Source organism: Trachemys scripta, chromosome 10 (genome assembly GCF_013100865.1).
Source record: "Trachemys scripta elegans isolate TJP31775 chromosome 10, CAS_Tse_1.0, whole genome shotgun sequence".
Taxonomy (NCBI): domain Eukaryota; kingdom Metazoa; phylum Chordata; order Testudines; family Emydidae; genus Trachemys; species Trachemys scripta.
In genome coordinates, this window is record NC_048307.1 from 1,941,177 (window position 1) to 1,968,676 (window position 27,500).

General features: G+C 56.3%; 3 protein-coding genes across 4 annotated transcripts in view; all 3 read left to right on the forward strand.

The window, feature by feature from the left end:
* Positions 1 to 793: 793 nt before the first annotated feature.
* On the forward strand, positions 794 to 4,380 carry NDUFAB1 (NADH:ubiquinone oxidoreductase subunit AB1; the record flags this gene model as incomplete). The annotated part of the gene is given in 4 exon segments (XM_034784616.1): positions 794 to 913; positions 1,577 to 1,664; positions 3,542 to 3,653; positions 4,222 to 4,380. Coding segments are annotated over 3 exon segments (300 nt in total), but the record flags the coding sequence as incomplete, so codon positions are not given.
* Positions 4,381 to 9,453: 5,073 nt separating this feature from the next.
* On the forward strand, positions 9,454 to 16,939 carry LOC117883615 (nascent polypeptide-associated complex subunit alpha, muscle-specific form-like). 2 transcript variants are annotated; one of them, XM_034783098.1, is made up of 4 exons: positions 9,454 to 9,590; positions 10,212 to 10,547; positions 13,559 to 13,663; positions 14,506 to 16,939. In XM_034783098.1, the coding sequence occupies exons 1-4, from the start codon at positions 9,548 to 9,550 to the stop codon at positions 16,896 to 16,898; spliced, it is 2,877 nt and encodes a 958-aa protein (XP_034638989.1). In that variant the 5' UTR covers positions 9,454 to 9,547; the 3' UTR covers positions 16,899 to 16,939. The 2 variants fall into 2 exon arrangements, with proteins under 2 accessions (XP_034638989.1, XP_034638990.1); XM_034783099.1 differs by lacking the exons at positions 9,454 to 9,590; positions 10,212 to 10,547 and adding an exon at positions 11,034 to 13,212.
* Positions 16,936 to 27,500, forward strand: part of LOC117883616 — an 11,785-nt gene continuing 1,220 nt past the window's right edge. The window contains exons 1-8 of the mRNA XM_034783100.1: positions 16,936 to 17,128; positions 17,829 to 17,941; positions 18,143 to 18,201; positions 18,560 to 18,723; positions 19,382 to 19,544; positions 19,949 to 20,140; positions 24,916 to 25,137; positions 27,376 to 27,500. The exon at positions 27,376 to 27,500 is cut by the window's right edge and continues 29 nt beyond it. Coding sequence (XP_034638991.1) covers positions 16,993 to 17,128; positions 17,829 to 17,941; positions 18,143 to 18,201; positions 18,560 to 18,723; positions 19,382 to 19,544; positions 19,949 to 20,140; positions 24,916 to 25,137; positions 27,376 to 27,500 — 1,174 coding nt within the window. The 5' untranslated portion in view covers positions 16,936 to 16,992. The remainder of the gene's footprint in view (positions 17,129 to 17,828; positions 17,942 to 18,142; positions 18,202 to 18,559; positions 18,724 to 19,381; positions 19,545 to 19,948; positions 20,141 to 24,915; positions 25,138 to 27,375) is intronic.

Here is a 27,500-nt window from a genome sequence, read left to right on the forward strand (position 1 = left end):
CCGCGGCCCGGTCAGGTCGGTGTGTCCCGGGCCCGGGCGAGGCGGTTGCCAGCCAGAGGCCGGGAGAGCCGGGAGAGCCCCGCACATCTGCGGGCCTTGTTTGCCGATCCCGTGGATAAACCTGCTGTGTCCGCGCGGGGCTCGCCGGAGTTCCCGCGGGTCGAGCTGGCCCGTCAGAGCAGGGACCCGAAGCCGAACCCTTCGGGCTAAGCCAAGCTCGCCAGTACCCGCCATGGCTGGCGTGAAGGTGGATTATGCCCCGTTCCCAGCTGCCGCCTTTCTAGCCCCTCCTCTGAGGTGCCCACCCTGGGAGACAGGATATTTCTCTCGCTGGATCTCAGGAGAGCAGAGCCTGCTCCACTCTCCAGCGGTGAGCGCTATGGCTTCTCCATCCCCACCTCCCAGGTGCAGGCCACCACGTCATGGTTGTCCTCTTTTGTGGCTGACCGGAGCAGCGGCTCTGTCGAAGAGGAGCTTGTTAGCGCATGCTGCTATTTCCCTTTCTCTTCTGTGGGATTGAGCCTGCTGCCTATGCATGGCTTGGCTGGTTATGGAGTTCTCTTATCACAGAGAATGCATTGTCTGCCACCTTCAGGGATTGCCCGCAGAGGGTTTTGTCCACTATACAAAAGGGAAGGTGTAAAAGAGAGAATCCTGCCTCAGAGTCAGACTGGCGTAGGTGCTGTGCAGGCCCCTTCATTCGGAGTGACTCTGTGAAGGATCGGTTCATACATGTATTTATGTGCAGATTGTCCTGGTGGTTTTGTAAGGAATTCCTGTGCTTTTCTTGTAGGTCTCTGGTACGTTACAGTTGTGTCGCCATTATTCACATATGCCACCTCTTACTTTGGAGGGTATCGAGGAGCGTGTGCTGTATGTCTTGAAGTTGTATGATAAGGTAGATCCAGAAAAGGTAAGCTATAGACACTGTTTCAATTCAGGTTGCCCATTTTTCAGTAGATGAAAGAAAACAGTTATGGTAACAAGTGGAGTTGCTCCTCCAGGCCACCATAAAAGAAGGGAGACCCAAACCTGTCAGTGTGTGCCTTGCAGAAGGATACAGTCTGTAATTCTACAGCATGGGGGGTAATTCTATAGCATGTACACACACAAACTGATATGCTATAACAGATGAGTGGTGACAAGGTCCAGGAAGTTAAGGCCTTTGGATTAATAAACCAAGTCAGCATCCAGGGGCAGTCAGGAAACAGGAAATTCTGTCTCTCTGAACAGTTACTGTTAATGGAGCAGTTTTTCATCTCAGGAAAGATGTTAAGAGACTGCTCAGTAGTCAAATTGCCCCTTCATATGTTAACTTTTTTTTACTACAGACATTTGTTATTTTTAAGTCTCGAGAAGGCTTAGTTATGTGGATAATGATATGTATTGACTAGATAGTGGAGAAACTCATATCTTTTCAGTTCAAAACATGTTTGGCAGAGGGACGGTCAAGGCCAAAACCACTGGGTAGGCTGTAAACTCCAAGTGGGGGCACATCCTGATATTCTAACTTTTCCTACCCTAGCGAAATGACTGCAATCAATTTTATTGTATTTTTCTTTGGCTTTTCTCCCAGCTCGCAGTAAATTCCCACTTCATGAAAGACCTGGGCTTGGACAGTTTAGACCACGTGGAGATCATCATGGCCATGGAAGATGAATTTGGTAATTGAAGTTTATGTGATGTCTGTTCTCCCTATCCTTCCCTATGGAGAGGAAGGATTGTCCAGTGGTTAGAGGGCTAGCCTAGGACGTGGGAGAACTAGCTTCAAGACCTGCTGTACCACCAGCTTCTGTGTAACCTTGGCAAGTCGCTTAGCTCTGCCTCAGTTCTAATCTGTACAGTGTGGCTAATATTTCCGTATCTCCTGGTGGTGGTGTGAGGATAAATATACTAAGGACTGTGAGATGCTCAGCTGCTTTGGTAATGGGGCCATGTAGGTACTTAAGAGAGAGAGATCTGCTGTTGTCTTGATTGACCCCCGAAATGTGCTTACTGCAAACAAAATCTTAGTTCTTTTATTTCAATAAGCTCAATATGAATATTTAACGTTGACTAACTTCCACAACCTAAAGAAAGCTGTTTCGCTCTCAGTGAGCAATGTAAGTATCTCTAACTCTCAGGGATTTATTTTATCCTTGTGGCTTCTGCACCTCCTGTCTGAAGTGGAAATTAAGGTTTCCATAGCTTCAGTGTAAAGCAGTTTGGTGCATCTTCAAGTCCCTGCCTCAAAACCTTCCTAGGGAATTAGCTGTAGTGTGGCATGGCTAGGAGCCAACAGAGCATTCAGGGTAATGAAATGCAAATGAGCACACTAGACACAAGACTGCTGTCCAATACATCCACATTCTCTTGTGTGCTCTGGAGGTGAGAATTGTATTAGACTTCTCCAACCTTAGCTTCTAACAATTCTTTAATCTCTTCATCTGGCCCTGCTAAAACCACCTTTTGTTTCCTTCATTTTATTGTATCCCAGACTCCTTTGTACTTCAGATCTCAGAGTTCTTTTCATTGCTTCAGATAAAAAGCAAAATGCTGAAATATAGACATAATTTAACAAAAAATTGTGCCATAAGAGACCAAATTTGGCATTTATATTCATTGCATATAAATCCCAATAGTGTAAAAAAATAAACGGAAGTAGAACATCTACACTTTAATTGGAGGCATTCTGCCTTGCACGTTGCCCAGATATATTTAATCACTGCACTTGTTTACATATGGGGGTGGGATTAACTTGCAGCTAGCAGGACTTAGAAATAGAAATGCCAGAATTTTCTAGAAAATGTTGTAGCGCCCAGTTCTACTGCTTCAGGCCCCAGCGGGCCCTAACCTGGTGAACTTTGTAGAATTTTGAAAAGCTACTTGCTATAATGACACTTGATAGAAGACTGTGAAACAAACTGTGGTGCTTTGGGTTCTCCCTGGCATGTAACTAGCCCACTGCCTTGCCAGCTCACAGCTGTTGCACATCAGAGTTGGTTTCAGAGCTCTGGGAGTCCAATAGAAACTTGAACTGTGCTTGGAAGGGTATCAAGTATCAGAGGGGTAGCCGTGTTAGTCTGGATCTGTAAAAAGCAACAGAGTCCTGTGGCACCTTTAAGATTAACGGATGTATTGGAGCATAAGCTTTCGTGGGTGAATGCCCACTTCATCAGACGGAGGTCTTGCGTCTGAAGTGGGCATTCACCCACGAAAGCTTGTGCTCCAATACATCCATTAGTCTTAAAGGTGCCACAGGACTCTCTGTTGCTTCTTGGAAGGGTACTGACTCTGTTAGTGAGGCTTCACAATCTGCAGGAACTGCTAGTTCTGCCTAATGCCTCTTGCATAATGTTCTGCTGCTGGGGAAGGCACAGCAGGCTTGGAAACACAGCTTTAGTAATAAGAGGTGCCAAATCTGCCTGCACTGCTGAACAGCGACCCCTGCCCGTGTGTTGCCCACAGAGCCAAGGCACAGGCGTCTGAGTTTGTATTCGGATTTCTCTCTCTTTGCTGCTGTTTCCACTATTCCAAGCTAAGCATGTACTCTCTCTTCCAGGGTTTGAAATTCCTGACGTGGAAGCAGAAAAGCTATTGTGTCCACAAGAGATTGTAGATTACATTGCAGATAAGAAAGATGTATATGAATAAAGACATTTCTTTGAAGTGGAGTAAGTAGAAACGTACTTTTATGTAAGTAGCCGTAATGGCCAGGCAGTGTAAAATCACCCTGGAGTCAGCGGAGATGAGAAATACCTTCTTCCTATACTGTATAACTGTAGTCAGTGCTATGACATAGGCAAGGCATTGAGATGGGATCTAGCCCAGATTTTGGTGGCAGATGGCAAGTCTGCTGTCATGGTGAAATGAGCTTGTTGCCTCAGCCCAGTTCCCAGCTGTATACATCAGGGGAAAATACAGCACAAACTGCAGTCCCACCAGAGTGCCAAGGACTGAATGCTGCCTAAGCACCCCTCTCTCCCCACGGCAGGGCTGAGGAGCACGGCAGGGCAGTGTGGAGGAAGCATGCACAGCTGCTCCTGCTGCTTTAACTATGCCGTGAATGGAGAATGGCAATCTCACCAGAGCTAAGGCCCTGTCACTGACTCCCCAGATTCCTTTGGCAGTGCTGTTCCATGCTGGTCACGTGTCCTTGTCAGGTCCCTTTTCTTGCACGTTTTATTATACAAGGTAACTTTTGAGCTCTGAAACACCAAATCTGTGTGGCTTTTTTAACAGGAAATTCTCTTCTACCGTGCAGACTGGGATGATCTCAGCGGTCGTGTGACTGTAAGCGCACATTACTGTACCATTGCTGCAGTAGTTCTGTTGGACATTGTATTTAACGTCGTCTAAATATGTATTGGCCTTTAAAACAATAAATATAGAAGACCATTATTGCCTTGGTGATTTTGTTCTACAATCCCTTTGTCAGTGGTCCAGAAGAATTCTTTTCATGTATAAAAGTCTCCAGCACTGGCTTTGGCCATTTTTAAAGTGCTAAATCTGCCCCTTTGGGACAATGTTCTGGCTCCTCAATGGTGAGTGGTAGGCCAGGCTCCAACTATTCTAGGCCTTCAGCATCTCGGTTCAAGGTAGCTCCTCCGAAGTCTTGGAAAAGCTCTTGGGGCATATCTTCAGAAAGCTGTACAAGTGTAGTGACACCATGCACTTGACTGCTAGTCCCATGGCTCTGGGTTTATTCTGCTGCTTGGGATTGCCCGTGGATCCCTGTCCTGAGCCTCTGTGACTGAGTGATCTTAGCTGATATTAAAACAGCCACGGTACTAGACAAGGTGTTTAAAGTAGTTGGTCTTGCACAGAAAGCGCCCATCTTCCCAGGGCCCCCGTGCAGTGTTAAATAAGATGCTTTACTAAGCACAGTTAGGATGCAGTAGTTTACGGTCAACATCCTGTGCCTGGCAGTGAAATTCAAATCATATCCCCTTGTTTTGTAGAACTATATGTATAAACACTTGATTATTTCTAACCCGTCCTAGAGGGCTTCAACGTGTGCTTGTAACAACTTTGTACAGGGTCTCGTCCAAACCAAGCCTGCTGCCTGTGTGTGACAAAAGCATCTCCTAAGTCTGGCCACATAGACTATAAAGAATACAATGGCTCAATGAATGGGCTGCGGTTGGCACTAAGACCACTGTAGGTAACCGTGTAATGAGCCCACCATTCCTTGCAGTTTCAGAATGCCCAGAGATGGGTCTTATACCTTTGTCTATACAATTTGTATTAAAATTGGCTTATTAAAAGAACTTGTACTGTCTACTGCCTGAGTGATCACTTTCCCTTTTCACGGCTCGGTAAACTCAGTGTCTGCTTTCTTTCCAATAAACTCGATTCTTTCCCACTGTTTAATGTGTTTATTAAATAAACTTGTGTTAAAACAGTGCTTCTCAAACTTTTGTACTGGTGACCCCTTTCCCATAACAAGCCTCTGGGTACAACCCCTCCTTATAAATTAAAAACACATTTTTATATATTTAACACCATTATAAATGCTGGAGGCAAAGCAGGGTGTGGGGTGGAGACTTGACAGCTTGTAACCTCCCCCCATGTAATCTCGTGACCCCCTGAAGGCTCCTGACTCCCAGTTTGAGAACCCCTGTGTTAAAAGTAAATGTTAGTTTCAAAATGATTGTACTTACCTGATAGAAAATAAAGGGAATGATTTTCTTGCTGCTGACATGCAGAATCGGATCAGTGCTATTGTAAACAGACTCATCTCAGCCCGAGGGGCTTGTTTGAAATCTCTCCCAAGACAGAGCTGAAAGTTATTGCCGGAAACTACACAGCTTTTTCCTCTGAGCCAAGAACCACTTTCATCTGTCCCAGGGGCACCACGCGGCTGAGAGCCAAGAAAGTGTCACCTGATTATTTATTTTCCTCTGACATTCAGGATGGTAGGCGGCTGGAAAATAAACTGGAGCCTACGCCTGCCCCACAAGGGTTCCTTAACGGTGTAGGTGTTTGTTTTCACAGCTTGCTATCTCAAACTGTATTTCAGCTTCACAATTCTGTGTCGGACTGAACTCAGCCAGCTGGGAGTCGCTCTGCCTGAAGCTGGTTATGGCTCAAATGGCATCTGTCCTCTGAAAGGGTTGTGAAAGAGACGACGTGATTTTAGTTACCGAGGGCCTTTCATTCCAAAGCGCTTCCCTCACTAGACTGTGCATGCAAAGACCTGGCTTTACTGAAATGCAGCCACATAGAGGGCAGCAGCTGTTTAACAAACCATCCTATGCATGGGGTTTAGGACAGGAGGTGAAGGAAGCATGCTTCCTGCAACTTCCGGGGGAATTTAGAGAAGTGGAATAGCGTGAGCCCTAATGGATGTTACCTAAGGCATGTATGCCAGCATTCCTACCCCAAGGCCTGAAACGAAAAAGATTGGCAGCAGCTGTCCTACTCTGACACGTTTTGTTTGTAGCAGTCTGCCTTGCGGCATGTGGGATTAAATCTTTAGCTCATGCATAGCTGGATCAGCACAATCTATAACGACTGTTCCCTAGTAGCAGGGAAGCTGCACGTGCTGTCAGGGCTGGCTCTAGGTTTTTTGCCGCCCCAAGCAACAAATAAATAAATAAACCTCTGAGAGCGCAACTGCCGAAGTGCCTCCTGGAATGCGCCCCTGGAATTGTGCAGCCCAAGCACGTGCTTGGTTCGCTGGTGCCTAGAGCCCGTCCTGTGTGCTGCACCTAAAATGGTCCTCGTAAGTCAGTGCCTGCTTAAAAGCCCCTGTTATCAGGACCAGTGCTGGGTATATGGCATAGTTACTTCAAGGGTCCCACCGTGCATTGGTACAACCACTGTTTGCGGTGGCTCCAACATGATGCCACTTCCTCACCACTCTTGCTTCCTTTAGATGTTGGTGTTTTCCTTGGAAGTTTCCTGCCCACTGCCTCCGCTTAGCATCTGAGATTACATCCGAGGGAAGTACAGGGGTTTGATCAACTCATTGTGTAACTGCCATTGACTTCAGTGAATCAGGTTCTAGGAGTGTTTTAGGTTCGGCTCTGTTAGGGTCTGCAAGGAGGAAGCTATCTGATACGTGGGCAGACCATCCCCCCAGGCCTGCTGCTCCCTGCTCCACTATCCTAGTCCAACACCCCCCTGCACTCCGCCTCAACGTACTCCCACCAGCCCCCTCACCTCTCTGCCCTTGGCCTATCGAGCTGATGGCAGCCTTCAATTTAGTTCTAATATGACCAGAAAATGTATTTTGTGTGAATCTGTATTACAGACACATTTGAGGGTCTGGATGGCTCTGGTAATGGTTGAGAGTGGACATTATGTATTTTGTATGTACTGGTCTGTGTATGTTCTCTCATAATACAAGAGTGAGGGGATTTCAGATTGAAAGCCAACCAATTTCAAATGGATAGAAATAAATACTTTTGACACACTACAAAATTAACCTGTGGAATCCATTTCCACAAGCTAGAGGAGGTGAATAATGCAAGGGGATTTTAAAGAATGAGTGGGTGTGTACATGGATAGCTAATCTCAACCACTGTTCCGTTAGACACGATACACTTCAGGACTTTAACTCCTCACACTTTGTGGGATAAACTAACCCGAAGTTTGGAAATAAACTTCCCCCTGGGCAGGTTATTCTGTAGCTGTCCGCTAGGGGGTTTCTTGCACCTTCCTTGGAAGCATCTATGTACTGGTGACCCCTTTCATATAGCAAGCCTCTGAATGCGACCTCCCTAATAAATTAAAAACGCTTCTTTATATATTTAATACCATTATAAATGCTGGCGGCAAAGCGGGCTTTGGGGTGCAGGCTGACAGCTCGCAACCCCCCAGATAACCTTGCAATCCCCTGAGGGGTCCCGACCCCCAGTTTGAGAACCCCTGATCTAGTGCTAGCCAGTGTTGGGCACCGGAAGCTCGACCCAGGGGCAACTTGGTACAGCGATGCCTACATTCCAGGGGAGAGCAGACAACCTTGTCTGTAGTTGGTTTCATCACCTTAACTAAAGGGGTGATTTTTAAATTGATTGAATTAAACTGAAACAAAACCTTGTGTGGACACTTTAAATTTGATTTAAACGTTGGTTTATAGCAATTTAACTCAACTCAGTGCCCACACAGGGTTTTGCACCAGTTTCATGCAATTGGATTTTAAACAGATTTAGAGTTGAACTAGTGCAATTCTGAACAGAGCCAAAGCCTACCCTACCAGTGGCATGAAACGTCTACCACCGTCACAGCTAATTGTGATGTGCACGCTTGGTGCTGCACTGAGATCCCCACTGAACAGCCATCAGACAATAGCAATTTTCAGTCTCCTGGACCCTGGTCCACTTTTGGATTGGCAACACCTGTAGGTGGAAGAGTTCACAGCCCACTGTCAAACCCCTGAGTTGTTCCATGTTAGTTGAAGCTTCCGTTTGCAAAACCTAATGTCTGTTCCTGTTGGCATTAGTTCTTTAGGGAGAGGCCTTTGCTGTAGCAGAATGTGAGGTAAATGCTAAGCTCCCCACCAAGATACTAGATTGCTAGTGTGTGTCTCGTGTTGCATTGAAGAGGGTTTTCTGCTGTGGACAGTGTGTGCTGCTCCTGAAGCCCTAGCTCCAGAATCAAGTGACTATCTCCTTTTTGAACAGGTAAGTTTCTAGTCCTTTGGATTGTAAATAACATCTTGAAAAATGTGACCTGTGACCTGAACACACCCTAATGCCGCACTCTAGACGGCAAATAAAAATCTCCACACTTACATTTCAAATCATGATGTTGGGAGCCTGATTTATGATTTTCAAATGGCTGCATTTGCCATTTCTGTGCATCTTAACCTGCATTTGGAGTCTGCTCTTTGCATGTATTGGGGCCATCTAACGGGGGTTTCTATCTAGGCGTGGCTACAGAGTGGCAGAGACCTTGACCCACACCGTGTGATTTCTGTGGGGGACGTTTGCACAACGTGTATGCGGCTTGCATGTGTTTGTGTGTTTTTGCACAGTGCAAAAGCCTGGTTTTTATGGGCGAGGGGTGTGGTTCCCTCGCATTGTATTTGTTTGGGTTGTGGAGTGTCTGTCTAATGTGCAGTGGTCTCTTTGCCTAGTGTGTTGTGTGGCTCTGCCTGGTTGTGGATGGCACTGTACGTGTTCTGTAGAATGTGTGTGTTGTGGTGGGTGTGGTGAGATTCATTCTGGGGCAGTGGAGGGTGCATTTGAGGGGATTGTGGATGGGGGGCTTAGGGGTGCATTGGGGTGGGGCTGTTTATGGAAGGGAGTTCGGAGGGGCTGTTGGGGGGGGTGGGGAGGGGCGAGGCAGTGCGGAGTTTGTGGGGCCTGGGGGCGAGGTTTGGGGTGCCCCGGGGCGGGTCTGGGGGCGGGGTTTGGGGTGCCCCGGGGCGGGTCTGGGGGCGGGGTTTGGGGTGCCCCGGGGGGGCTGCGCTGCGCTGTGTCCGCGGTTCCGTGCCCGGTGCCGCCGCGGCGGGGGCCAGGGCCAGGGCCAGGGCGGGGGGTTTCCTGCCGCCGGCTCCAGGCAGCGGCCGCCTCTGCGCTCCCGGCAGCCGGCGCCGAGCGCTCCGCCCGCGGGCAGCATGGGCAGCCTCCTCCCGCTCCTGGCGCTGCTGGGCGCGGCGGGTGAGAGCCGGGCCGGCTCCGGGGACCGTCGCTCGCCCCCCGGCCGGGCTGCTGCTCGGCCCGGGGCGTGGGGCTCGCAGGGCTGCGGGGGGCTCAGCTCGGGGCCCGGCCCGGCCCCGCCTCTGCAGGGCGGCTTGGTCCGGGGGATGCTCCCGCAGCGAGGGGGCGGCTGGCACCCATGGGTGGTGCCCGGGAGTCTGGTTCCGGGGGATGCTCCCGCAGCGAGGGGGCGGCTGGCACCCAGGGGTGGTGCCCGGGAGTCTGGTTCCCGGGATGCTCCTGCAGCGAGGGGGCGGCTGGCACCCATGGGTGGTGCCCGGGAGCCTGGTCCGGGGGATGCTCCTGCAGCGAGGGGGCGGCTGGCACCCATGGGTGGTGCCCGGGAGCCTGGTCCGGGGATGCTCCCGCAGCGAGGGGGCGGCTGGCACCCCTGGGTGGTGCCCCCTGGGAGCCTGGTCCGGGGGATGCTCCTGCAGTGAGGGGGCGGCTGGCACCCATGGGTGGTGCCCTCTGGGAGCCTGGTCCGGGGGATGCTCCCGCAGCGAGGGGGCGGCTGGCACCCATGGGTGGTGCCCCCCGGGAGCCAGAAGCCTTTGACCAAGACTTGATTTTCGCTTCTAGGGGGTGCCGGCTCTTTGGAGGACCGTGAGAGCTGTGGAGGCGTCATAGACGTGACCACAGCAGCTAATGGGACCATCCACTTACCAGCAGCCAAGGGCCCTCCGGCACCCACCAGAACCTGCACCTGGGTGATAGCGGCGCTGCCCTCCGAGGAAGTACGCCTGGAAATCAAAGCCCCGGAGGCGGCTGCTCATCCCAACCTCAGTGTGCGCTTTGAAGGGGAAGGGGCCGGCAGAGAGGGGCCCGTGGACATTGCCCACAGCTTTCTTCTGAAGGGACAGGGCAGAACCGTGATCAGAGGGAGCCTGGATTCCAGTCTCACTTTCACTTACTGGGGTAAGAACCATTCAGAGACTCTGGAGCCGTTGCCACTTGGCCCCACCTTTCTACTGCACACAGGCCGAGCACGTGCAAGGCACCGCAATGCCAGTCCCTGCCCTGAGGAGCAAACCGGCTACAGCAAGGGTGTAAGAGTGAATGTCACTGTGGGGATGTGGTGCTAGTGGGGAGGCAGGTGCTTTGTGATTGTGGACAAGAGGGAGGTGAATGCAGAACTCTGCTCTCTGCAGGAGACAGCTGCATTGGTTTAGCTGGGTGTGATTTTAAAGCTGACTTAGGTAAACCAGTGCCAAAGGCCATGTGGACACTTATTCCGGTTCAAATCAGGTTTCTCTCTGTTTAGGCTTCGGTTTAAACTAACCAGCACAAGTCACCCTTAAACAGCAATAAGGGAATGCCTAGAGGGATATGTACTGGTTTAACTAAAGCCATTTACTAACCAGTGTGACTTAAATTGGTGCAACTTTCTTGTGTAGACAAAGCCGGACCTATAGTGAAGCCTGTGCTGCATGCAGTCTGCTAGACTGTGTGCACGGGGAGAAGGAATTGACTGCAAAAGAACATTCTCGGCTGTAGCCTGGGGGTTTCATGTTAGATTTCAGCTCTGTCCTTTCACAGGCTAAATAATAATAGCATAGACCCGCACTCCACCTATCCTGGTATCTTGCTTCTGGCAGTGGCCAGTACCACATGCTTCAGAGGAAATGGCAAGAAATGCTGCAAAAGGCAGTTATATGCCCAGGGAGAGATTATTTGCCCTGAGAGAAAATTTCCTGTAATCTGTCCCCAGGGAGAGTGTCTGATTCCTGTTGTTTCTGAGAAAAATGGTTGCAGACTCGTGCCGAAAGTCCCTGCTTTTATTTGGTGTGTTTGGGAAATACGGACGCTGACTTTCATTGCAGTAAATGTCAATCAGTGTGTCTGCTTTGGCTTGAGCTATGCACATGGGCTGTGCAAAATGTCGTCACAGACATGCTTCCCGTGATGCCCTGTGAGCGAATAGGCGTGTAGCCTGCACTCATCAGGTGATCTAGGCCCCATCTTTTGTATGGTGCGATTGTATCATTTGTGTGTGTGTTACATGGGCGCGTTAGCTCGTTATCTGAATGAAATGGGGGACATGGAGTTTATTTGGATAAATGGGAGTGTTCCGTGTCAGTGAGGCTATCCCCACCATGTGACCTACAGTCAGGTAACGCAGGAGTTTGGGTTCAGAGGTTTCTATGTTATTTATTCATGCAAATGCAGGTGGTAGTTTTGGTGAGTTCCAGCTGGATTTTGAACCAAGCCTCAGGTTTTCCTTTCACAGGAAATGGCTTTCTATGAAACCAGATGCTGCAAAGAGTTAAATTCCCAAGTGACTGGTTGCATAAAGCAAAGGAGCGACAGAAAAAGGACTTTTTGCACATTGAAAAAGGGCTCGATTGGTTTTTGGGCAAAGAAACGCCCTGAGCTGCTGGGGTGGTGAGAGCCGGGGGAGGGGTCTTGGGTTTGCAGAAATTAAGTAGTTAGGAAAACAGAGAGAGACCAGGGGGCTATTCTGGCCACTGTACAACGATATTCTTCTGTATTTATCTAATGCTGATGGTGTGCTCACTGCCAGTGCTTGGCTCAGACGGCACAATCGTCACCTCCTTTGAGCTGGAATCTGTCACAGCCCCGGGCAGAACTTGAATTAGGAAAGCCTTGCAGGTAGAACAAACCAGCGCCCCAGTCCTGCCAGCACCAGTGCCTGTGTCTGGTTTTACCCCCGTGGGGTGACGGGAGTGCGCCAGTGAAGCCAGACCAACACTCGTGTTGCTTGTGCCCAACAGAAGACAGGTGACCCAAGTTACTGGTAAAGGCTAATGAGCTGGCGCTGGGGCGGTGCGAATTCGGGAATTGCTTCCCATTGGCCAGGATGAGGGGGTGGCACTTGAAAGCGCTTGGATTGCTTGAGAGGAAAATGGGAACATTTGAATGGCCCAGCAGCCTCGTTTTGGGGTGCGACCCCCAGCTTGGGAACGGCTGCACTAAGCATTATTGCATCCAGAGCATGTTGCCACCCAGGTCTCTCCTGCTGCAGCATGATTTCAGTGTGGGGAGCTGCATCGCCCTCCCCACTAGCGCTGCCTGGCTCTGGATTCCTGTTGCAGTCCCTAGTCAAAGCTGCCCCCCCGCTCCCCCCAGCTGGGTCATGAGGCAGGGTGCACTCGGGCCTTTCCTCGGTCATGCCCCTTGTTCCTTCCGGTGCTGAGAGGCGCTTGGCCAGAGTCTGCTCCCGCCACAGCGAACGTGTCTCCTTGCCAGGACCGCTAGTGCTTATATCATCCTCCAGACCGCACCACGCGCCCCAGACCCATCGCCATAGCAATGCGGCTGCTCTGGGCTGGGGGTAGGTGGGAACACCCAGCTTGGCTTGGCTTTGTTCTCTTGGAGATTTGGGCTTTGGCAGGGGAGGGCTTGTTAATAATTGGCCACTGTGAGTACTTTTTGAGGCTTGGGAGACGAGGCCTTTATGCAGTGCTCTCCATGTGGCAAATACCGCAGCGCGCTCTGCGGCGTGTGAACAATACTCGCGGGTTGGGTTTTGTCTGTCTCAGCCAGAGAGGCAGCGCCCGTCCCGCGTCCCATGCCCGTCAGCGTTTCGACATCGGGAGCTTGTCGGGTCTCGGTCGGGGAGGTGAGTGCGTGAGTCCCCCTTGTCACTCTGGTGTCCCAGGCCCCATCGTGGCTTGCTTGTTTGGTTATTAAAAGGAAGGCACTTGAGCGCTTGCATGGCCCACATCCTGGCCAGCCCTGCTTGGGGGAGTGCCCCTCAGAGCCTGGCAGGCCGAGACACCGCGCTGGGGTGCCACCATGTGGGGCACGTCGGCCAGCACTGCCTCTGACGGGCTGGTGTGTGTTACCTGGCCTGTCTCCAGCGCGTCCTGGGCTGTTACACATGCAGCTGGGTGCAGAGCTCTCTGCGCTGTCTCGCGGGAGGGGACCCAGGGTATGAGCTGTGCCCGCTCTCTCTCTCCTCCCAGTGGTTGTGGATTGGTGTGCTCGGCTGGCCCTTTGCTGCTCCGTGGTGGGATCGGCACAGACCTGCCTCTGCCCTGGGAACTCAACGGGGGAACGCTGCCAGACAGGTAAAGGCTCGGCCTGGGTGCTAGGTGATGGGACGGGGGGGAAGTCGCAGGGAGCCAGGCAGGTTCTGATTCTAGGGAACCTTATTCTCACCCCTGGAGCTGGGGGAGATGGTCCCGCTCTTCCTGGGAGGGGGTTGGATGCTCCCTCCAGTCACCCCGCCCCACCTCATGCTAGTCGTGTCAGTCAGCCAGCCCGAAAGGCTGGTCCGGCCTTTCCATGTGCATTTCCCACCTCTCGGCCGGGTTCGTCTCCTGACCGGGGCCCAGGCGGAGTGTGCAGAGGCCCCTGGGCTGGGGCTGGGTTTTCTCCTGTTCCTCTCCCCTATCCCGGAGCTGAGGCCCAGAGAGCTGTAGGGCCGTATGGCCATGGTGAGATCCAGCTCCCTCCTGGGTATATGGGGCATCGCTGGGTTCTGCTCTCTCAGGACTCAGCCCCGCTGGGAGATGGGGAACGCAGCACTGGCATAGCCTGACTCAGCGTTCGCAGCTCAGACCTTCCCGGCTTCCCGGCCTGCCCTGCTCTGTGCCCCTCGCTGCACTCAGGGGCCGTGTGGCCGAGCGGAGTATGGAACATTTCCAGCCCGTGGCAGCTGCGCTCTGCAGACCTTCCCCAGCGACTCATCCCGTGTGCCCCGGGAGGTGGGGCCAGGCCTGAGTCCCCACCTTACAGAGAGGGGAATTGCCTTGCCCCAGGTGTCACAGCGAGTCACTCTCAGGCCGGGGGCAGGCTGAGAACCCAGGAGTCCTGACTCCAAGCCTGGGGCTAGTAAAAGCATTTCAGTCCCCCTTGGGCTCATAGCTCTGCCTCAACCGTCTCCCTGTCGTTGCCTCTCTCCACTCAGGTGTGGATGCCCTGGAGTCTCTGCGGGAAGGTGTTGGGCAGGTGGCGTCACGAGAGGCCACGGTGAAGCTGAGGGGGGCTGTGTTATCTGGAGCTGCCGAGCGTCTCCGCAGCCCCAGCACCGCGGCCCCGGGCACTCGCCCTAGCCTTGCTCCCCACCAGAGCCCTGCGACCTGGCCTGCTGGCTCTGCAGAGAGCCCCGGAGAAGCGCTGAGTAACGCTGCCCCCGTGCCCCGAGGGGCGTGGCTGGGCAGGCGGAGGAACGGGCCCCTGGCTCAGGAGGGAGCCACCGCTGAGCGTGTGGAGCCACCGGCCACTACAGCAGCTGCTGAGCACGGGGACAAAACCCGCGACCCGGGAGTGCGTATGCGCCCGTCTGCTGCAGGAAAGGGGACGCCGGCTGGAAGCACCGGCAGCCCCTGGTTCTCTGCAGCGTCACAGTTCAAGGCAGCAAATCCCACGTCGGTGCCTCTCCCTGGGACAGTCCCTCTGGGAAACCTGAGGGCAAAAGATCTCACTTCCCTGGGGGGCAGCAGCTCCGATATAGAGTCACCCACGGTGTTTCCTGGCTCTGCCGCCCGGGAGACGGTTTCATGGGACCAGGCACCTTCCAGCACCCCCGCAGTAACGGAGCCAGTGTACCCCAGTGGAGAGAGCGCGCTCACGACAGGGCCCTCGGACCCGGAGCCGTGGAGCATGGAAACGCCGGATGTTGCTCTCGCCCTGAGTAAAGCCAGGGCGGAGACCAGCCGGGGCAGTGCTGCGGGCACACAGACACCAGTAACCTCCGCGCCCGTGGCCAGCCCTGCTCCCGGGGCAAGCGCAGGGGACAATGGGGCCCACTTTGGAGGAGGGATGCGGGGGCTGGGGACGGCACACAGGGAAGCTGCCGTTACTGCGGAGTTGGACTTCACTGACCTGGGCCTAGGAGCCAGGCTGCGGAGCCCCACGGAGGGCTCTGGCACGCTGCTGCAAGGACAGACGGAGCTCGCCATGCGCGCTGCAGCCTCCACACCGGGCGACTCTCTGGAAACCAGCCAGACACCTGCTCTGCGGCCAGACGGCCGGGAGAGTCTGACCTGGCGGCCGGGGGGCAAAGCTAAGCCAGCCCCAGAGACCAGCGGGACCCCAGTGCGCACCCCAGACAGCGGCCTGACAGAGCCGCTCGCCACAACAGCTGGCTCTGCTCCAGGACTCCATTCCAGCACCCATCGCATGGTGCCCCTGGGAAGCCCCAGGCCTGGGGAGGGCCTGGGCCATACGCCGGTGGAGGCTGGCTCTGAGGAGTCCCCAGGGCGCAGAGGTGTCGATGGAGTCCCAGAAAACATGGACTTGTCTCTCTCCAGTGAGGCGCGCACAGAGGGGGACCCTCGGGCAGCGTCCTGGGCCGAGTCACTCCCCGGGGCTTCCCCAGACAGGACGCCAAGTGCCTATGCTGGGACCCCAAGGCCATTGGGCCACCTCACAGCACCTGCCCCATCCCCTGGCTCGGCCCAGCCCCCAGTGCCAGCTGAGCAGCTCAGCAGGGGGGCCGATGTCTCTCACCCCACAGCTCCTGGCCAGGAGAACGGGGGTCTCAGTGAGCGCGCCCCGGAGCCCAGCTCGTCAACAGCAGCCGCAGCCCTGGAGTGGCTATCGAGTGACTTCCGGACTCTCGCCTGGCTCCCCGAAACCCCTGCTGAGAGGACTCGAGTGCCTGGCACAGGGGAACCCCGCAGCACGGTCCCAGCCGTGCCCGGTACGGCTGTGTCTGTGAGCACGTCCTCCCAGCCTCCTGTCGCCCACACTCCTGGGGCCAAGCAGCTCTCCCTGGCTTCTGCCCCAGTCGGGGCAGTGACATCTCAGGAGGGAGTGTTCCCGGGAGCCTCCAGCGGGGAAGCCGTGCCCCGTGGCCCTAGCACCATGCGAGCCATCACTCCTCTGGGCTTTCAGCCTCTGCCAGCCAGCCAGCCTGCTGGAGTGGAGACACCGGCAGCCACTCTGCAGAGAGGTTCCACAACGCTCAGCCCGACAGAGCCCCCTGACCCGCCCAGGGCTGGGCTGAGTTCCCCATTCCCCTTAGAGAAGGATGTTTCGGGGTCTGCTGCCCTGGGACTCGCAGAGCTCAGCTTGGCCACCACCCCGTCTCCATCGTGGGACACGGCGACCACTAATGCCACAGTGGCAACGTCCTCGTGGGCATCTGCAAGCTGGAGGGGAGGGACCGAGAGGCTGGGCCAGGGGGCAACGGCCCCCCCGGCCTGGGCTGCGCAGGCTGGTTCTGAACCGGGGAATTCCAGCCAAGCCCCTGATGCAACACCCCCGAGCGGGGCCGGGGGGGAGCTTTCCGAGCAGCAGCACCGGGGCCCTGTTCAGCCCCACGCCCCCCATCCCAGAGCTGCTACTAACCTCTGAGAGCGCTGGGTCCCCAGCTGGCAGCAGGAGTCCCTGGCCAGCCACCCCAAGGGCATGGGGTGCAGAGGTTACGGATCCCGTGAGCAGTGCCAGGATGAATGTCTCCTTCGCCAGCACGCAGCTCAGGGCAGCGATGACCGATGGGCAGCCGCCGCTTGTCACCACCAAGGGTGCCCGTGGCAGGGCACAGAGCGTGTTCGTTGTGGAAGACCAGCCTCCTCTTCTCAAAGGTCAGTCGGGCAGAGCCTCCCCTGGATTTCTGCGCTGCTGTCTGGGCAGGGACATCCCGCGGGGGAGAGGGACGGGGTGTCGTGTGCAGTCAGGGGTGCAGCTGGTGCAGTCCAAATGCAGCATACTGGGAAAGCTGGATGAACGGGGTAGCGGGTTCTCTGGCCCAGGCACAGCCAGTGTGGGGCCCTGGGCCGGTCAGGCCAGTGCCCCTGACACCATGTCAGCCCCTCTGCTGGGAGCTCCCCCCGTGCCATGCTGCTCAGGCCCCCGCTGCAATCGTGCCATGGTGCCCACTTGGGGATGTGGTTCTGCCGTGTGAGGCGACCCCAGGGCAGGGCACGGGTGTTTGCTCCCAGTGGTGCTGAGCCATGCCGAGGGCACACTCCGGCTGTCCACGGGGATCCCTCAGGGTCCATCTGGGACAGCCCCTCTTGCAGCAAATAGGGGTCTGGAGCTCGCGAGGCCTTTGGGGTGACTGCAGCCCCGGCACAGCTCTGCTGACTCGCTGTGCGTCCTGGCTCCATGCCCGGGCGCCTGCACCGCGCTCTCCATCGCTTCCCCACGTCTTCCCTCCCTGTTGTCCCAAGCTCGGTGTTTGGTGCCAGCCTGAACCGGGGCGCTGCTCCTGTGCAGGGCTGGCCGGGGCGTGGGCTGAGCACGGAGCAGTAACCGTTTCCCCGATGGTGTCTCGTCTCACAGCGACCCTTCTCCGCGTGCCCTGTGAACTCGCGCTGGAGATGGAATTCGTTGGTGCCTTCCAGACTCCCACATCGCATGCGCATCGCAGCCTGGTGCAGCGTTTCAATGAGACAGTGAGTCCGGGGGGCGCTGGGGCGGGCGGGGCTGTCACACGGGCGCTGACCTGGCGGTTAATGGCGGTAGTGCGGCAGGGCAGGGAGCACGCTGCCCAGTGACCATCGCCATAGGAGGCTGTGGGCTCAGACACCGGGGTCCCCTGCAGCTGGGGCCAATTATCTTGTCACAAAGCGCCTCCTCCCTGTTTCCCTGCACAGGTGGTGCCCCTCTTCGCGGCTGTGCCGGGATTCCAGCGCCTGGAAGTGACGCGGATCAGGTAGGAGCGTGCCCGGCAGCCCAGGTCCTGTCCGTGTGCAGGGGTCCTGGCAGCAACCCCCGCACGGGTGGGGAGAGGGAAGTGCACAGCTCGGGCTTCGGCTTGTCCTGTGTTGCCGTCACACTGTTGTGACTTTGGGTCAGAGCCCGTGGCGTCCCCTGCGCGCGCGCCACACACACACACACACACACACACACACACACACACACACACACACACACACAGTCAGACCCTGATCCTGCAGCTGGAGGAGGAGCAGGGGTAGCTGGGAGGCAGTGCAGCCCCCCCCCCTTGCTCGGCTAGGGACCGGCTGCTCCCGAGGCTTGGCTCTGACCCATCTCTCTGGCTCCTGCCCCAGGAGAGGCAGCGTGGTGCTGGAATACGATGCCCTCTTCGCTGTGGAGCGGCTGCATGGGCAGGTGCAGGGCTTGGGAGCCCTTTTAAACCGGACGGTGCTGTCGGGCGCCACCCGCTCGGGTCTCCACGTCGCCAGTGCCCCCGTGCTGTGGAACGTGGTCCTGGGTGAGTCGCTCGGGGCGCGTGGCAGCAGGGCATAGAGATGCTGCCAAGGCCTGGGCATGGGCATGGGGCTTCACTGGCTTCTGTGTCTTCCCCCCCAGCCCTCCTGCCATGGCTCCGTTTGCTCCCCTCCCCGCCCAATCGTGGTGTGTCCCACCCCCAACTGCAGCCCCTTGCACCCTCCAGGCCCTCACCATCCCTTCAGCACTGTGCACAACCCCCGCCCCCACGCGTTTCAGCACGCCTTGGAATGGCTTCTCATTCTGGGAGCTGCCCTGGGGACCTCGCAGGCAGTGCGTGTTGTGCCCCAGACCTGCTGGCTGCCCCCCGTCCCCCAATGCAGCCAGGCTGGCTCTGCAGGGCTGCGGGCGCAGGCAGAGAGCGCCATGGCCTTGCTGGGGCGAGCAGGGGCCGTTTCTGCGGCCGCGTTCTGGGGGAAGCTGCTCTCTCGCGCTGATGCTTCGCTAGCAGCTCCTCGCAGAGCAGAGCGCCCCCCGTGCAGGTGGGCCTGGTGGAGGAAAGGAGCTTGGCGAGCCTGAGGCAGAGAGAGAAGCTGAGCCCAGGGGACTGGCTCTGTGCCCTCTGGCTCCTCTGGGAAGGTGGGGGTTGGGGGCAGGGTGTTGCAGCTCTCTAGACTGTCTGTCTGTCTGTCTGTCTGCAGAGAGGCAGCTGGACCTGTGCACGGTGCTCTTCTCGTGCCACGCCGGCTTTGAGTGCATCAGCAGTGGGGCCGGCAATGCCAGCTGCACGTCCGTGTGCCACAGAGACTACTGCAGAAACCACGGCATCTGCATGCACCCGCGTGACCACGAGCCCGTGTGCCAGTGAGTATCACGCTAGGGGCAGCCCCCTCTCAGGGCCCAGCACGCGCTAGGCTGGGGTAGGGCACCCCACGGCAGTGCGTGGAGAAGAAACGAGATTCTGGTCTGGGCCCCGGTGTGGAGGAGTCTGACGTGAATAACGGGGGCTCTCGGTCACTGCTGGGGTGAGAGTCCATGGGCAGGCGCCGCCCCCTCTGCCCAGCTCCCGATGCCCTGCGCACCCAGTGTCCCAGACTGCGTCCTCCCTGGCTGGCAGCAGCAGGGAGGGGAGCCCCGAGGGTCTGGCATGGCCGGGCACTGTGACGTGGAGGGATGATGAGGGGCAGTGAATGGGCAAGAGGGGGACCTGGGGCCCGTGTGCTGGGGAGCAGAGCCTGCCCCTCTGACCGTCTCCCGCGGTGCTGCAGGTGCCCCACTGGCAGTGACTACTGGTTCATGGGCCCACGCTGCGATTACAAGGTGACCCAGCAGAGCCTGCTGGGCGTGGCCGGTGGGGTGCTGCTGACCGTGGCCCTGCTGGGCGTTGCCGTCGCCTGCCTGGTGGTCCGGAGGTTCAAGGCGCTGCTCCTGGAGGCCAGGGTTGATCAGACCAAAAGCAGGTGAGGAAGCGTGGCCGGGCAGGGCCCAGGGCCGGGCGGGGCCGGAGCCCGCGAAGGAGCCTCTCCCCTTTTGGGTCCCGGGTTGGTGGGGGCCATGTGAGGCTGGTGCCCCTCAGCGAGAGCCAGGGGGGCCTGAGTCCCCTTTGCCCTCCTGGGGGGCCGGGAGCCTGCACAGTACGGAGGGTGGTTCAGCCCCACGCGCTGGCTGTCGCCCTGCGGCTCTGCCTGGCCTGAGCCCCCAGCTCCCACGCACTGGGGCCGCCTCCTGGGGATTGGGGGCAGGGCTGGGAAATCCCCTCTGAGCCAGCTGGCCCCGTGTGCCTGCTGGTGGGGAGTGTTGTGCTGGGCACAGAGGGACGTGCCCCAGCCCTGCTGAGCCCTTGGTGAAGTTTTTGTTCTCACGAGGCTAATCAGTCACGTGTTTTCCTGGAGCCCCCAGCTGCATTGACCCCCCCCTCTCCCCCTAGCCACTTCCCTGTTCCTTCCCCCACCCACCTGGAAACACCATGTACCCCCACCCGGGGGCGCTGCCTCTACCGACACCTCTGTGCACCCCCCAGGCTGGGTCTCGGCACCCAGGGAACCATGCACCCTCCTGCCCCTTCAGGTGCCCACCTGTCCCCCACTTCCTACCTGGGACACTCTTAGGGAGTCTTGTCCCCAAGTACTACGGACACCACGTCTCCAGCCTCCCCTGCCCCCCAGTGGGGCACCTCGCCTCTGCTTGTACACAGACTCCCTCTGCCCCTGCCCAGCATGTTCCCTCCCGCCCCCCAGTTCTCCCTGGTTTGTGCCGTAGGTTTTGCCTGCTTGCCAGGCTCCGCGCGGCTCCTCCTGCCATCCTGGGCCTGCGCTGTTGGCTCCCTGCTGGAGCGTCGTTTGGGGGGGCAGTTGGAGAATGGGCGCGATCCCGGTGCACCGTGGCGGGAGGTTGAGGCTGTTCTGTTGGACGGTGGTTGCTCTGGGCCGGGAGCTGGTTGCGGAGTTGCAGGAAGGTGGGGGCAGGGTCCGGACTCGCCCCTTTGACTGGGGCAGGGTGTGGAAAGCTCCCGGGCCCCTGTCCCCAGTGTCACTCGCTGAGGTGACCTTGAGGATTGTGGGCAAGGAAACGGGGCTGGGCCTGCTCTGAGTCCGGCCCAGGCAACCACTCTGCGGGGCTGCTCGCCGTTCCCAGACTGGGGAGGGAAGAGGGGAGCACGAGCCCCCCTCCACTCAGGGTGATCTCCCAGCCCTCCACTGGCACCCTGAGCGCTGCGTGCTGGGGAGCCTCGCAAGAGGCTTCATGACCAGCTTGTGCTATTGGGGCTCACTGACCGAGGGGCCTGGCCCAGCCTAGTGGGGCCTGGGCGAGTGGCTCTGCTGATGCGCCTCCATCCTGACCCACAGCTCCCTGTATCCCAGCCCTGCCTCTCCCCCCGCCATCCTGACCCACAGATGCCCCCCTGCCTACACACAGCTCTGACAATGCCCCCCCCTCAGTCTTAACCCGCTGGCCCCGTTATCCCAGCCCTGCCTCTTTCTCTCCCCATCCTGCCCTGCAGCGCCCTATTCCCCCATGTTCCACCTGTGCCTCCCCACTCTGCCCCCAAGCCTGATCCACAGCCCCCCCTCCCGCAGCTCTGCCTCAACCCACAGGCCCGTTATCCCAGCCCTGGGCTCTGCCCCCCGCTCAGCTGAGTCTGAACTCTGAGGCAGGACAATGGCTGGTCTGGCTGAGGTGTTGCTGGAACTAGCTCCCTGCTTCGGCTGCCCAGAGGGGTCAGTGCGAGGTGATGGGGGGGCTGAGTGCCGTCGGTGCCTCTGCATCCAGCCTCGTTTCCTGCGGTGTGAAAGTGATATCTCCCCAGGGCTCCCTTCTAGGGACAGGCAAGGAGCAGGAGGCTGCGGAAGCTCCAGCGGAAATCCGGCTCGGGAGGAATTTGGGCCTTAACGAGAGCGGAGCCATTGTTCTGGGCCTTGTGCGAGGGCTGGGCGGCACCGCTCCAACGTGCTGTCCATCAGCCATTGCCAGGGGTCGCCTGGCTTCTGAGCTGTGGTGGGGGAGTGCAGAGGGGCCTGGCTACCAGCTGCTCTGGGGGACTTTTTTAGCGCAGAGAGGAAATGAATCAGAGGGACATGCCAAACGTTTACAGCCGAAAGAATGTCACTGGGATGTTCAGGGACGCGCAAGAGTGGGAAATTCAAAACTGAAGAAAAAGGAACAACTTGGCCTATCACGCATAGTGAGCCTGTGGACCTCACTGGCACAAGAGATTGAGGTCCTGAGCACAGCAGGAGTGAAAGGAGTGTTCGAGAGAGAATGAAAATATTCAGCATTAAAAAATAATAAAATAACCCCCATAAAGTTTTGGCAGGGATATAAAACCTCCTCCTCCCCATTGCAAACGCAGGCGGGATGAAGGTGCGTCTCCTACGGCCACCATCCAGTAGCGCTGCCCTGCAGTTCGTCTCTGCACCAGCTGGCATTAGGTGGGGTTGGCGACAGGGCACCAAAGCCGCTGACCTCTGGCTCTGATGTAGCATGGCCTGAAAGGCAGCAGCGTGGCTCTCGCATAGTGCCACGCTGGGTTGGAGCGCCCCCTCCCCAGGCAGCATGGGGGGGAGCGGGGTTTGGCGCCAGAGAGGAGGCAATCAGTGATTTTTTAACTGAAGCTGCCAGCAAGTGGTCCAGTGAGTGCATCCAGGAGGGGGGATGGACACATTTAAAAAAAAAAGAATGGCCGGGGGGGGGGCGGGATGGAGGCTAGCGCAGCTGGAGGGCTTCTGTGACTGGCAGGGCCTCAGCGCTCTGGGGTGGACCCAAAGCAGCAGCTGTGAAGAATGTCGCCCAGTGACGTTCCCAGGCAGGGGGCCCTGAATGGGTGGGAACAGGCCTGGCCGTTACATCGATCCCTGCGGCCAGCTCTGGGCAGCCCCTGGAGGAAGGCTGAGCTGCTGCGGCCCGGCCTGCTCACCTCAAACACCCCCCGGCTTTGGCCTCAGACCTGGAGGATCCGGGCAAGGGGATGGCTGGGTGGGGCAGCAGCTGCTGGATGATGCTGGGGGGAACGTCCAGCCTCAGGCCCTGTGACGAGGGAGCTGGGCAGGCCGCAGCGTGTGGGTGGGGCAGGGCCGCAGCCTCCTTGTCTGTGCAGGCAGGAGGGCAGCAGGGGGTATATGCCAACACCTTTCCCTCCCCCCAAGTGGAAATATCCTTATGAGCCCCTCTCTGTGACCCTAACAACCCTCCTCCCCCCGCAAGCACATTTGTATCCCTGGGCAGCAGCGTAAACAAGTCCCGCGTGTCCCCGGGCCCAGCCTCTGAGCCAGCATGTGTGCTGGAAGGTGTGAGGCTGGGGGGCAACAGGGGACTGAATCCTCCATGCTCCGTGTGCAAAGGGCTAGGACCCACCGCCCAAGAGCAAGAGGCAGGCTGCTGGAAGACACTCTAAGGCCCCCGCTGCGCGGCATCACCACCATGCTGGAAGGCAAACCAACCCCGTTCCTCTCACAGCGCAGCCGGCAGCACTGCTGGTGCACAGCCTGTGGCGATTGGTCAGTGTTGTACACAGCCTGGCGAAGGCCGGTTGGCTAGTGCTGCCCTCTCTGTAGTGTGACGCCTCAGTGCTCCACTGACCTGCCTGGTCTTCTTCAGTAAGGGAGGGGGGGGGGGACTTGTTCCCAAGGAAACAAACCACAACAGCAGCAGGCCGCTTGCCATCTGAGGTTATTTGTCCTTACAGCCCGTGCCCCACCCCAGGCTAGAGGGTGTGTGAGACTTGGCGTAGAGGGGAAACGCTTGCCAAAGTGCCTGGCGAGGACACACGGCTGCAGGAAGCAGAGGGGAATAGTGGGACTGGGGAGGGAGTTAAAAGGCAGATGTTTCTGCAGGCAGTGCTAGAGCCCCAGAGTTCAGCTTCCACTGACCCATGTTTACTTCAATGGCTTGGAAAAAAACTTCAGCTACAGAACTGTTTTCTGCCCGGCCCAAGCAGAGTTACCCACTACCAGCCACCAGGAGGTTTCTGGCGTGAATGGCAGTGGACTTGTTACAGCGCAAGGATCTGCCTTTGTTGGGTGTCATGCAAAATACTTCCTTGGGCTTTAACTAGGGCCCTGGCCCCATCATTAGCTCCACATTAGACTTGGGGGGGAGGGAGGGTGTTTATTAACACTGGGCAGAGCCTGCTCACTCAGTAGATGTGGGATAAGCATCTTACCACCCCAAGCTGCAGCCCAACAGGTGTGCAGGGAGCATTGTGCACAGTTCACAAACTGTTTGGAGGCCACGCAGCAGCCGAAAACCTGCTCCTGGCAGATAAAAGCCCTTCCCTTTCCTTTTAAACTGGTGCCAGAGACTGGAACCCCTGGGCTGGCAGGTAGATGCAGCCGCCTTCGGGCTTGTCTGCCCAGCTTCTGCTTAACCCACGTGGAAGCGGGGTTAAGAAAGCAGGAACACGGCACTCTTATTCCAGAACAAGAATGTCCATGCATGGGCTTGGGCGGAAACAGCTCGTGTGCTTCACAGTCACACCGCGTGACGTGCAGCCAAGCCCTTACGTCCCTTTGCTGCCCTTTCTCCCAGGACTAGACACCACTTTAAACAGTACCAAGCACATCATGCGGCAGAGTTCTCACTTTCTCCTGTGCAGCTCAGCTCGGCACAGTCTGTATAGTGAAAAGCTGCCTTATGGGAGCGGCTGTTAAGGCCCTGCGCTAAAATGACTGGCTTGTACCAGTAATCCACGAGCGTTGCTTTAGGAACTGCTCTAGTCCATCCTGCCTTGTTCTTGCAGCTACCGACGGTTTTGTCGCCTTGATGACGTGTCAGCTCAGTACTGGTCTCACTCCTGGCTCGCCTCTGCTAATTCTTTGGACAACCCAGCTTTCAGCAACTCGGAGGAGCTGCTCCACTTACAGATGCTAGACAACACTTGTTGCAGCTGTAAGGATGACACTGTGATCGCAGACAGCTACCAGCAGCGCACCACACCCATCAGCACAGTGTGCAGGCCCAGGTAACTTTGAGCGTCAGTATGTTCTGCTCCACTATTGGTTTAGGAAAATGCACGTTTTAAGCAGGCGTAGGAGAGTCGAGGATTCCCTCTGTTATGGTCTATCGCAGCGGGGAAGCAGCTTACTTGGATGCCAGTGTTGAGGGATGTTAGGGGCGGCAGAAGCACATGACTGGAATAGCAGAGATGAGTTGATTTCAGAGCATGCAAGAGCCCTTCACCTATGGCTGCTTTCCAGCTGCACCACTATTGTGGTTTTCACTAAGGCCTGGGCTGCACTTAAGTTCTGGCAGCAAAGCTATGTCACCTAGGAGCACATGTAACCCACACAGCATCTGGGGGTGGGGCTCTGTCCCATCTAGTGGCACCAAGACCACTTAAAGATAAAATGACTCTGCTACAGTTATAGCGAACAGCCAGTTGGCTTGCAGCTCATGCAGTAGAGACTCATGCCCTAAGCTCGAGAGGTCCCTGGTTTGATGCTGCTGATGGCTGGGGTCTGTCTGTTACCCATGGAAACAAATCACACCTCTTACGTGACACAGCTGGGCTGCAACAGGGGATTCAGGGGGCCTGGGGAAAAGCAGGGGAGTGGCCATAAAAAAAGGCACCACCCACTGCGGTGCTTGTATTCACTGGGTGGCGCTCCGAGTCTGCGGCGGGGGGTTCTTCACTCGCTCTGTGTCTTCGGCAGCACTGAAGGGCCCCCCGCCGCCAAAGACCCGGACTGCTGCCGGGCGAGTAAAAATTAATAAAGGGATTCTTGGCCAGGGCCCCTGTGGGGCCGGGGGCAAATTGCCCCACCCTCTGGGCAGCTCTGTGCTGCCAAATGCCCTAGTGTAGCTGCAAATATACAATTTAAAAAACCCTTTTATTGGTATTACTTATTGTTTGGGGAACTGGTTTAAAAACTTTTGCTGTATTTAAGTAGTATCTCCCCTCGAGGGGTTTGCTCATGTCTCTCTACCAGCCAACTTTTTAAATGTAGTCAAGGCCGTGTGTTTGCTAGGGAATCGACAGGGGAGGAAGGAGGGAGGGTTGGGCCAGGCCAGTTGGCTCTGGTTCAAGGGACAGCAGACAGCAGGGCCCTCACAAAGCATGTGCATAGGGGGAAGTGAGTTCGGCAGCAGTTTTTGAGAAGTCATACTTGTTCTTGGCAGAGATTTGTTGATCTGACACCCAGGGCCATGGTTTGGTTTTAAACTCCAGTTGACAGCTCCAGGCCCCTGTTCAGTCGCAGCACCGTGTCAGCCGAGCTACGGGCCCCACTGCCCTAAACCCTGAGCAGTTTTTGGGGGTGGGGGAGATCTCACAGGAAAGGGCAGAATTTAAATGTGTCAAGGATCAGCAGCTGGCCTTGCCTCTGGCATAGGGCCCATACCTCCTGCAGGCCAGAAAAGGCTTATTTAGGGAATTGGCCATCAAGCTTTAAACAACTTTCCACTGTTATTGCTTGTTTTGAGCTCACAACAGGGCACTAACCAGAAGTGTGTAATCGGCTTCCAGGGGTGTGAATGGAAAAAGGAATGAAGTAAGTTTCCAATTTCAGAAATAAACGGCTATCTGTAAGATAACAGCCCCCCTCCCTCCTGAGGGGGTTCTGGCTGCAGAGAGATCGGACACTGGGTCTCCATCAACCCGTGTGCCTGCTTTGTCACTGCTTTGAAATAGTCTCCGCCAGGGAAAAGTAGTGATGTTTTTTAAAGCCTGAGAATTAGTTTTATCCCTTTCTGCCCCACGTCATTTCCCATGGGTGAAACTGATCCCTGCCCGTCCCCGTGCAGTCATTCCTGGGATACATGCAGAGGGGTAGGCCACCTGCAAGTCTAGAGCTTCCGTTAGCTTTTGGAAGTGCTGGATTCATCTGTTCAGAATCCTCCAGCTGTCCAGGACTAGGGTATTTTGAATGGCGTGCTCTAATTGGTCCCCTGGAGACTTCACTGGCCAAACATCCGAATGATTCACGCTGTCCTCATGTCAGGCAGCAGGCTGTGTGCGCGTGAAGTGCTGTAATGCTCCCCCCTGGAGAGCCACCTGCTCCTATCCCTTCCACGAGAGTTTTCTGCAATTGTCCAGATGCAGATTCTCAAGAACTGACTGCTGTGGGGATGGGACCCTGGCCTAGATTCTCTAGTGTGTTTTAGCAACAACGGCAAAGATTAAGCTGTGGCTGACAAAAGAAAGTGCTGGGAAGTTTTTTTGTTTTAAGTCTTTATTCACAACCTCAATCTTTTCTTCTAGCTTTCACTATGACTGGGATGCAAGTTCTAGTAGCATAAATGATCCCATGATTGACTCTGGAAAAGCCAGTGATATTTCTGTGTCAAGTTGGCCAATGGAACCAGTTCAGTGGACACCCTTTCCAA